The sequence below is a fragment of the Parastagonospora nodorum genome, assembly GCF_000146915.1.
Source record: "Parastagonospora nodorum SN15 chromosome Unknown scaffold_2, whole genome shotgun sequence".
NCBI lineage: Eukaryota > Fungi > Ascomycota > Dothideomycetes > Pleosporales > Phaeosphaeriaceae > Parastagonospora > Parastagonospora nodorum.
Genome location: NW_001884550.1, coordinates 1,618,652 through 1,629,583, shown reverse-complemented (window position 1 = coordinate 1,629,583; position 10,932 = coordinate 1,618,652). Strand labels below are relative to the sequence as shown.

The 10,932-nt window shown below is 50.7% G+C and overlaps 4 protein-coding genes across 4 annotated transcripts; 1 reads left to right on the top strand and 3 right to left on the bottom strand.

Moving 5' to 3' along the window:
* Window positions 1–318: 318 nt before the first annotated feature.
* On the bottom strand, window positions 319–3,428 carry SNOG_01846 (hypothetical protein; the record flags this gene model as incomplete). The annotated part of the gene is made up of 2 exons (XM_001792419.1): window positions 319–2,579; window positions 2,639–3,428. 2 exons carry the CDS (start codon window positions 3,426–3,428, stop codon window positions 319–321), a joined length of 3,051 nt encoding a protein of 1,016 aa, XP_001792471.1.
* A 1,046-nt stretch (window positions 3,429–4,474) lies between these two features.
* Window positions 4,475–5,540, bottom strand: SNOG_01845 (hypothetical protein; the record flags this gene model as incomplete). The annotated part of the gene is made up of 2 exons (XM_001792418.1): window positions 4,475–5,371; window positions 5,427–5,540. The coding sequence occupies 2 exons, from the start codon at window positions 5,538–5,540 to the stop codon at window positions 4,475–4,477; spliced, it is 1,011 nt and encodes a 336-aa protein (XP_001792470.1).
* An 832-nt stretch (window positions 5,541–6,372) lies between these two features.
* Window positions 6,373–8,201, top strand: SNOG_01844 (hypothetical protein; the record flags this gene model as incomplete). Its single annotated transcript, XM_001792417.1, is given in 5 exon segments — window positions 6,373–6,609; window positions 6,671–7,513; window positions 7,533–7,707; window positions 7,769–7,988; window positions 8,054–8,201. 5 exon segments carry the CDS (start codon window positions 6,373–6,375, stop codon window positions 8,199–8,201), a joined length of 1,623 nt encoding a protein of 540 aa, XP_001792469.1.
* Window positions 8,202–9,154: 953 nt separating this feature from the next.
* SNOG_01843 (hypothetical protein) lies at window positions 9,155–10,405 on the bottom strand (the record flags this gene model as incomplete). The annotated part of the gene is made up of 3 exons (XM_001792416.1): window positions 9,155–9,886; window positions 9,945–10,051; window positions 10,105–10,405. The coding sequence occupies 3 exons, from the start codon at window positions 10,403–10,405 to the stop codon at window positions 9,155–9,157; spliced, it is 1,140 nt and encodes a 379-aa protein (XP_001792468.1).
* Between the last annotated feature and the right edge of the window lie 527 nt (window positions 10,406–10,932).

Below are 10,932 nucleotides of genomic sequence, written 5' to 3'. Positions count from 1 at the left end.
TTAAGGCGAGAGAGCCGAGGCAGAAGGCCGAGGCCGCGGCTTCGGGAACCTTAGCTTACCATCATCTCACCCTATCCATATCATCATCCAATAGCGTCCACTCAAGAAATACGCAACCCTGTCTTATATTACTTGTACTCAAGAACCTTAGTCTTATTACAGCGATCCTCTGTTGAGTCGACGTCTGAATACTGTCGCAACGTCGCACCCTTGGATAATCTTTGCCTACACTGTGATAGTTGAGTATTACCTAACTAGAAATGATTCTGACTAATAGAATATTGAAAATAAACCATGTTTTTATAGTGTATCTTCAGGCTACTTTGACCAAGCTTCCTCAGTCCAGTATCGAAGGAATTTCCCAATCAACTCCTCACTGATATCTATCCCGCCCGCAAGGCAAGGCACCCACTTCCTCGCCTGAGTGGTGTCGAACTTTGGCTGCGAGGCTCCCTGTGCCGATCCATATCTGCCCTTGAAGAACTCGAGCAACTTGTAAGGCGGGTTAACTCGCACATCCTGTTCCGAGGCTTCCAGCCTACGTAACCATTCTTTCTGCTCCACCGCGTCAAACTCTAGTCCGTGCTTCTTTAAGCCTGGCAGGAACTCGGCGTTCCAAGGGATACGTGCCTCGTTGACAAGATGCAGCACATGGAAACCCGCTCCGTTTTGCTCAGGCGCCAACGCCACCTGCGCCAGCGCCTTTGCCGCCACATCCACAGGCAACCAGCTGTCGTCGTCGTCGTCGCCATGGCCGCCCTCTACCACGGGCAACGCCCCAATCGTGCGGGCTGCCTGAACCGTTGTCGGAATCGCTTCAGCCGGATTCCACATTCCCCATTCGGTATCGCCACACACCTGCCCCAGCCTCACGACGCGAGCCGGAACTTGGGCCATGTCGGTGGCGGCGGCGACCATGTGCTCGGCTACCCACTTGCTCTGCGCGTAACCCATTCCGGCCACGGCGGGCCATGGATGAAGGGTCTCGGGGATGGCGTGGGCGGGCTCGGCACACAAGGCAGCGGCGATACTGGAGACGAAGGTTACAGTCGGTTTTGTGGAGCGGAGTGACGATGCAGCGAGAGTGAGGAGAAAGTGAGTCGAGCGGAGGGACTGCGGCTCGAAGCTGCGAAGCGAGTGGTTGAAGTTGACGGACCAGGCGTTGTGAATGATGTGCGTGAGGGTCGAGGAGAATTGCGCGAGGAGGCTGGCGGGGAGGCCGAGATTGGGCGCGGCGAAGTCGCAGGGGAGGGCGACGATTTTGGAGAGGTGGAGTGTGGTGTCCAGGCGGGGGAGGAGGCGGGCGTGCTGGAGGGCAGCGTGGATGCGCGTGCGTGCCGTGGGCGCGTCGGGCGCGCGCACAGGACAGTAGACGTGGGCGACGGCGGGGTTGGTGGCGAGGTTGCAGAGCACGTGAGAGCCTACAGCCCCCGTGGCACCGGTGAGCAGCACGCACGGCGACCCTCCGGTCACGGAGCCTGGGGGCGCGGGCGTGAATTGCGAGTACTTGGCGACCAGCGACTGGGCGAAGTCCTCCGGGCAGTCTTGGTGGGTGGAGAGGCCGCGGCGAAGGTCGAGCAGATGGCGGGTCAAGAGCGCGACGGTGGCATGTTCGAAGACGACGTTGGTGGCGAGCGTGGCCCCGCGCAGGTTGATGCTCTGGACCAGACTGGAGCGGACATTGGAGGCCTGCAGCGAGTCCATGCCCAGCGCGAAGAAGTCGGCCTCGTCGTCGACTGCGCACGGGTCCAAGGCCGCGGCAACGGCATGGCGCACGACGGAGCCGACCTGGTCGTCGGGCACGTCGGCTGCCTCAGTCGCCCGGGCTCGTGCTTGATAGTGTTGCTCGATGTCGGCAGCGAAGGTCTGCAGGAAGCGCGGCTTGATGACCGTGGCCTTGTCGGTGCTCGGGAACGGCGTGCCTGCGTCCTTGATAATCACGGCGTCGCGAGAGATGCGCGCATACGCTGGCACGCGAGAGTTGCCCACGTCGACATCGGCGGCGATGCTGTCCATCACGTCTTGCTTGCTCAGCATCTTGGCTTCCTCAGAGGCGACCACCACCATGCCCAGCGAGTCCCGCTCTGCCCCAAACACTACCGCTGCGCACACGTTGCGGTTCCGCAACACGGCCTCTTCCAACGGCGTAGGGTCTGCCTTTTCCCCGTTCATCAGTACGATGACATCGTCTTGCCTGCCCACAAACCTCCATATGCCTGGCTCCGTCGGATGCGGCCGAAAGACATCTTTTGTGGCATACGACCCATCCTCGCGATCCGAATATACCTTGGCGGGAAGCCCTGGCATCACGACCAGGTGAAAACAATCGTCTTCGACAGGCTCGAACTTCAGGAATGGCGCTGCGTGCGCCAACGGAGTGACCCATCGGAAATCTGGCGCCCATGCTTCCATCAGCGCACCTGCTTCGGTCAAGCCGTAGAGATGATAGACACGCGCCTTCTTAGCCAGCAGCACTTCTGCTAGGTCGTTGGGTATTGCCGAGCCAGCGGCGATGATCTGAGTGAGACTGGCCAGTCGCTCGACACCGCCAGGAATCTCGGTGAAGAATTTCAGGATATCTAACAGTTCACTGGTCAGTGAAGCCAAGGTGCCGGACAAACGGATAAACACTTCTTACATGGAACAGTAACTAGCGTCTTGGATAGCGTGCACTCGAGGGAAGCGTTAATGATGGATGCGGTTATCGGTCGGTTGGCATTCAAGATTGCGAGCGTCGTGCCGTTGACGAGACCACGGAGTAATGTCGCCAGGCCAAAACTATGGAACAAAGGCAGCGTCGTCAAAGTATCGGCACGGGGTATACGAGCAGCCACCACAGCTGCTTGTGCCAACCACGAGCTTGGAGAGAGCACGACTGGCTTGGGCAAGCCTGTTGTACCGCCGCTATGGATGATGAACTCTTGCTTGCAGTCAGCCGGTACAGGCAACATATCTTCATCCTCCAGCCTCAGATCGGAGAGTGACTGCAGATCCATAAGTGGTATGACGGTTACTGTCGATTCGCTCATTTCGCAAACTCGTTCAATTGTCTTGATAGATGATGCTGCTGCGATGACCACCTGGCATCCTGTCGTGGCCAAGAGATGCGCATATCCTTGGTCCGCGAGCCGTGGAGACATGAACATCGACGTCAATCCCATGCGCTGCAATCCTAAGAATGCAATGTAGTACTCGAAGCTCGAAGTTCCTACCAGAGCGACCCTGAACACCCCATCCTTCTCGGGAAGCGCTCTGCGATATGCCCTCGCCGCAGCTCTTGTCAATCGCTCTACGTCAGCTCCTGTATAGTTCTTAAAAGCACCATTTTCGTCGGCGTAGGAGAAAATCGTCTCGTCTGCATGCGTCTTTGCACGATCCCGTATCAGCTGGTCGATATTTGCATAGGACACTTCTTGTGAGAGGCCCATTCTCGGGGAACGAGTCGATTAACAAAAACTCGGAAGTTGGAAATATGTCCAGACAGATCGAGGGACGGCTTCGGCGACGCGTGGCAAGGGATGTGAATGTAGCAAGACAAGGAAATGGGTGAGTTCTATTATACGCCTCTGCACCCTTCGGCTTAATATCAGCGAGATTGGAGTGCGTCCCAGATGCTTGTTCACAAACAAGTGTTTCTGCCTAGACTATACGAAGCCACTCCGAATGGAGTGTGCGCACTGGATTATTAACCACGACGGTAGCGATACACGGCATACAAGGGACTGTATGCCCTTCATCATACCACCACAACACAATCTGGCAATAGTGCTGATGGCGTCCCGAAATGCCCCCGGATTATGTCTCACTCACGGCAGTTGATGATGATGGTCGAGAGAGTACAAGAGGTGCCCATGAACGGTTGAGTAGTGGGCCAACCCGCACAGACAAATTTTCTATTTTGCGTACTACTCATCCGCTCACGGGCACCCCTTGTATCAAGGCACCCCATAAAGCCTGGTACCATGCATGCCGGCCAGATCAGCGATGCCGCAATGATTCCGAGTCATCATTCGTACCGAACGCTACCTCCGCTGTGCTTACTATCTCGGTCCGATTGAAACCTAATTAGAGAATATCCCGCAATAGTTCCCTCGGGACCGGTACATCAAGCGGATGTTTGTAAGTCTTGTGGTTCTGTTGCTCTTTCGCGATAAAGTTTAATTCGCTCGCCATTTTTATCAATTTTTCCAGCAATGGCTTTCTTATGATTTTCTTATCTAAGCTTTCTATATCTTTCTAACTTTCTCTAACGTCTACAGCCCTCACCGCTGTATAAAAGAAAGGAACGTTGCGCACGGGCTGGTTAGCAACATTGAGTAGTGTATATTATAATTGGTACCTGTGCCTTACTATATCAAGACTAGCGTCTTAAACGCCCCGTTCTATTGTACTTAAGCTCCTTCTAAACTCCGGTCTAACTAATTAAGCTTTGTGCACTGCCTGTTCTACGCTTGTCTCTACTTCTGTTCCAGCTTCAACATTGTGCCGTAGCAGTGCACAAACACTCGTACACATTTCTCAAACATTCCTGTTCCGCTAATTCGAATGAACCTTCCGTCAGTCCTCCCATGTGCGGGATAGGCACTACCTTATCGCTTTCCAGAAAATATGGATCGATACCAGTTGGTTCATTCTCGAACACATCGAGTCCCGCTCCGGCAAGCTTTCCACTCTCCAAAGCTCTAATCAACGCCTGACTATCAATAACAGCACCCCGTGCAGTATTGACAACATATGAGCCATCCTTCATCAGGTTAAACTCTCTGTCGCTCATCAGGTGCCAAGTATCTTGGTTGAGCGGGCAGTGAAGTGAGACAACGTCCGAGGTCTGCAGGAGCTCGTCAAGAGTTGCGCAGTGTACCGAGCCGGTCGGGAATCTGTTTGCCATCGGTTTGCCACTTTTGTTGTAATACAGGAGCTTCATGCCAAGTGCTACGGCCTTTTGAGCAAGACATGATCCAATGCTACCCGCTCCTACGATCCCCAACGTGATAGATCTCAAATCCCGTGACAGGGGCAGGTGGCCTCGCCACGCACCCGAACGTAGACTCTGCTCTGCGCGGCTTGTGTTACGTGTCACTGCCATGATGAGGAAAAGGGCAATGTCCGCAGTAGAATCGGCCATGGCATGTCCAGTGTTGCAGAACAAGACACCCTGCTTCGTCATCCAATCTACATGGAAGTCGTCAAAACCTCTCTGTGCCGACACCACGATGCGGAGATCTGGTAAGAGAGGCCCTAGAAGTCGGGAGTCGAATGGCTCGAATGGCTGAGGCCCAAGCCGGCAGACCAAGGACTGGTACGGACCGCGGGAGGCCACTATCTTTGGTATGGCCTCGAGTGCCTCTGCCCTCGTGGAAACGTCAAGAATCTAAGCACCACAGTTAGTTGGGAATAGAAAATCGAGGGGTCTCTGAGCCTAGTACATCAATGTCGAACAAATCAGAATACTGGTCGCGAATTCTGCTGGACTGATGTTTGGGAACACCAAGGTACAAGACCTTTGGTCTGATGGCGAAGCTTGTAGTCTGGGCGCACATGTTCTTTGAAGCAATTGAGTATACGAGGTTGAATTGGAAGAATTTTCGTGTAATCAATACGCAGCGTATGAGTCACAATTTGCGGATTTGGTGCATTTATATAGCACTTTTCCGCGACCTTCATTGTACCTAGCTTCTTCCAGACGCTTATCAAGATCTTCTAATAGCACAGATAGGGCATAACTGTGCTAGCCCCCTGCAGGGGTGTTTTAATAACATCATGAGCCTTTTTATCACGCAATCAGCTCACTTACACAGCAGCTGTCTTAGTGCTGACCGTGTCTATGTGGGCGCTTTTTCGGCCCAAGCTCGGCCCGTTGTAGTATACGTGAAAACTCGTCTAAATGCTAGCTTTCGGCCTCCAAGTACAAAGTAACTAGATAAGCCTGCTAGCTTTCGGCCCGCAACAGTGGAGCAACCGTTCAGACGCTAATTGCGACCTCAGATTAGACAAGGGATGTCATTCGTTCGCTTTCCTCGCCGTATTCGGTCTTTTAGACGGGCTTTTACGGTAGCAGCTCTCGGCAACTAGCTGCAGCGCGATACACGGCACTCACTGTTAGAGTTTGCTTGTAGTGACGGCATAAGCTCTAGCAAGGATCACCAAGCTTTCTCACCCTTAGGGTCAGAATCACCCCTACCGGGTTCATATGCAAATTTCCGGCCGCGGTAAAGCATGCGCGTCGACGGCACAGTTCCCTTACAGTGTAATGGCAAGCGACAGTTAGGTCAGGTATTCTCATCTCCCAGGCGAGCTGCTCTGTACTTCAAATAGCTCAGATCCCTTTGCGAGGAGTCGAAAGCATCACCAAGTCCTCTCATCTCTTTCACCATGCTGTTGAAGTTGCTTGCGCCTGCTCTACTGGCTGTTCTCCCTCTTGCTCATGCAAAAACTGCATGGCAACAGAGACAGTTTGACGCTCCTGTTCCTTCGACGTCTAACGCCACCTTTACCAGCAATAGCTTCAAGACCAAGGACGATGCCCTCGCAGCTCTAGCGGCCGTGTTGGGCGAAAGAGCTCCGGTCACACGGTCCGGGGATATCAGATACGGTCAGAGCATTAGTAGAGTATGAACATACTTCACTCGCACAGCATTATCGACTTTGGTATACTGATCTTGGTTGACAGATATGGACGGAGCAACTCAAAATTTTCCCCGATGCAATCGTCTTCCCTTCCGGCGCCGAAGACGTCAGCACGATTATGCAATTTTATTCTCACGCCAATACCCTCTGGAAAGATGGCTTTGCCATCTTAGGCGGAGGTCATCTTGATACGGGTGGCGCTCAGTCACCCAGTGTAGTCATTGATCTTCGCTTCATCAACACGACTGAGATCATTTCTAGCAAGGTCAATGCTACTGAACCACCCGTTTTGAAGGTTGGTGGTGGCTCAGAAGCTGGAACCGTCTACGCTGCGGTTGAAAATACGGGCTGGGCCTTTCTGGGACCTCGCGCGGCATCTATCGGTGTTGGTGGCTTCTTGCTTGGTGGAGGAATTGCCTTCCAGACTGGCAAGTATGGTGTTGCTGCCGACAGCCTCCTAGGTCTCGAGGTGGTTCTTACCGACGGCCGCATCGTATACGTGAACCCCTACAACGAATACAAAGACTTGTTCTGGGCAGCTACGGGCGGGGGCTGGCTTGGTTTTGGCGTCGTCACCAACTTTTACATTCAAGCATACCCAGATCCAGGCGAGGCATACATTGCGACTATCGCCTGGGGTGAAGACAAGGCCGAGGAGGTTTTCGCTTTGACTACCGACTTCTTCGAGAACAACACAGATCCCGATGCCTTTCCAGCGCTCTTGTATTACTACAAGGATCCTAAAGCCATCAACAGCTTGGTCCCAGTCACCTCACGTCAGTTTACCTTTCAGCTCAACGCCCTCCACTTTGGCGGTGGATGGGAGGCGTTGAACGCAAGCTTTGCTAAATTCTACCCTAATGCGGACACTGTGGAGCTGCAAAAGGTCAATCTGAAGAAATTAGACCAATACCTTCTCACCAACTACTCCATATGGATATCACCGCGAGTTCTTCGGCAAGAGCCACACCAACTCAACTGTGGACTTCTACCGCGAAACTTTTGCCATCTACAAGGAGACTGTTCTCGGTATGATTCAGCGTGGTGAGGACCCTGGCCATACACTTTGGGTTGACGAGTGTAAGTTGAACCCAGCCTCGTATCTTTGCCGCCTTTAATCCGTATTCTAATTTTGTTGCAGATGTTTTCCCTGGCTGGGGAGGTACAGGCCCCGAGCACGACAGCGATACTGCCTGGCCACACTCGACTAGCGCGCATATAACGTTGACTTCAGGCGAATGGAGTTCAGACAACACGACGCAATACATGTACGACCGCGAACGCGACGGTATGATGGCGTACCTGCGCGAGTTCCAGAACGGCCTTGGCGGAGCACCCATTTATGACTACCCCAACTACATGTCAGTTCTTCCCTTCTCTTCAACTTCCCCATTGCCTAACCATGATCAAATAGTACACCAGACAGTAAGCCCGGGGAAGTCTGGGGCGCAGACAACTATCGCCGTCTGACCGAAATCAAAGAGAAGTACGATCCTTCTTGTCTCCTGAACAGAGGCCGCGTTCCTCCCACCTCAGCATGTGTAGAGAAGGGCGTAGCGAACACTTTTCTCTAGTGCAAAGAAGATGTAATCGGTAGGAGAAGAATCTACCAGTAAGAGAGAAGAGAGTTTACAACAGAGGTATAGAAGCAGAGTAACATTACTACCTACTATAGATTGTTCTTTGTCTTTGTTCTATCTTTTGCTTATACTATCTACTTTAGATAGTAGAGTTACTATCTATCTAGACTAGCGTAGTACTTTCTTAGAGCTTACTTTTCTTATAGCATATATAGCTAGCCTCTTTTTCTTAGTCAATCTTTATATATTCTTTTGTCTTTAGTTAAATAAAAATACTTCTTCTTAACTTAAGTATCTCATCTGCCTTTAGAGAATAAAGTAAAATAGTATATTTCTTTATTCTATACTAGATCTAGAGTTATTAAGCTCTAGATTATTGATTTTTCTTAGTAAAAATTAGTAGCTTACCTACTTATATAGCTTACTAACTTATAAGGTATATTAATATATATAGGCTCTAAGTTAGATTAAGAGGTAATTTTAATATCTTTAAAGTTTAGTTACGTATTAGTATAAGAAAGAAATATAATTATTATAAGCTAGCTTATAAGAATAGAATGTTATAGTGCTAAATAAAGTTATATTTCTTAGTTAAGAAGATGTCTATATACTATCTATATATATTCTACTTACTAACTAATTAAGTCTAAGATACTAATAAGAAGGCTCTAAGTATAAGCGCAGCCTATATCTTAACAGTAGATTACTATATATTATAGTAGTTAATAGTTACTATATAGGCGTATTAGTAGTATTAGATAGTCTACTTACTTATAAACTATATTACTAGAATAGAAACTATACTCTAATAGATATACTAGAATAAAAACTAAGCTTAATTAGAAAATATAACCCTTTTTACTATATAATATACATAAATAAGGCTAGGCAATTAAGTAGGTTAGCAATGCATTTTTATCTATAGTAGCAGAAGATGCTATTTAAATTTAGTTCCACGCAATAGTTCTGCTCTTCTCGTGGGACTCTCTTCCGAGCTCAATCATTCTCAACACATCACGAACTTGTGCAGCCTCAATTGCCAACCTAGCTTTCCCGTTGATCGCATCAGCTACATTCTGGTAGAGTTGCATCCAATGCCCGCGCACAGTTGGATACTTCCCAACGTATCGCTGCGATGCCTCATCGAAGGCTTGTATGCTCTTGTCGAACTCCTTGTATGTTGTGAGAGTGCCTCGAAGTGCATCCGGTTCCGCAGCGAAGTCAGGATCCAAGGGCTGTGCACCTCGTGCGATGTCCTCTTCTTGAGGACAAGAGCTCCGCTGTTGATGCTTGATGTATGATCCTCTTGTTCCGCGAATCCAAAACTTGAGCTGTTGTGCCATCGGCGAGACGACGCATGTCTTGACTGTCACCAGCAGGCCCTTTTGCTTGCCATCATATTGGAGAATAATGGTGAAGGAGTCTTCAACTTCGCTTTCGATACCGCGCTGCACACGGAAGAAGGCCGTCACGGAGGCGGGTCGGCCGAAGAGCATGTACGCCTGATCGAGGCTGTGCGTACCAAGTCCAAAGGTATGACCGTCGCCAGCGGTGTATTCTTTGCCTTTCATGAACTTCAGCCACGGCGCTTGGTCAAAGTCGTAGTGTATCTCAGCTTCATTCACATCGCCGAGCGTCCCCTTCTTCAGAATCTCCTGCACTGTCAAAAAATCGCCATCCTGAACATGCCGTCAGTATCAGATGGAGCCACAGTAGGCCGCACCAAGTATAACCTACGTATCTGCGGTTCTGGAAGCAGGTCAGGATCAGTCCTTTCTCCTTTGCCAGCGCGATCACTGAATCCGCCTCCTCGGTTGACCTCGCAAAGGGCTTGTCGATTATCACTATCAAATCAGCCTCGAATTCCGTTTTGCGCCTCGGTACAATCAAAACGCACCGTGCTTGCCTGCTTTCAGTGCCTGCTCCGCAAACAAGACGTGAGTATCAGCATGCGATGCAACAACGACGAATTCGATATCTGAGTTTGCAAAGAATGCATCTGCTGTTCTGTGGTGCTTAACACCGGGAAAATCAACCGTGCAGTGCGTTCCTTTCGCGACAGATCCGGCGTCTGCTGGAGCTTCAGCCCTTTGCAGGACTGCAACGACTTCGTAGTCTGGAAGTGCATTCACGAAAGGCAAATGGAAATTCTTCGCTGCAAAGCCGTAGCCGATCACTCCAACCTTGATTGGAGCCATAACTTGAAGCGAATTCAACGTCGTGAACTGTTGTCCGGGAATATCGCAAACGTGGTGTTGTCAACAACAGTAACTTTCAATCACTTTGCTCGCAGGAGGCCTCATGTAGTGATCGCATCGCCACTTACATACGTATGATGTGCCTTCATGTGGGGTCAAGCATACTCACGGCTTCCCCAAAGCGCAACGCGCCTGCATTTACCCGCGACTGCCCGCAGCCACAACATCCACTAGTCAAACCTATAGGCTAAAGACCAAGAGCGCGCCAGCCAGCAATGATTTGCGACGGGCCGACAACCAGCTCGAAAAGTTTGACGCTGTTGTGAACGTAAAGCAGCCTGCATGCGTTCTGGAGGAAGTGTGCCACCATCGATTATATGCAGTTCTTGGGGCTACACTGAGGCGTTCCAGGTAATCGCAACATGTGGAAATGGTATTGCGATGATTGAGGCGCACTCATCCTCTCCACGGACCTGAGAGCATTCACTGCTACAGCTATGATGCCTATGGCTACTTCGATCGATAAA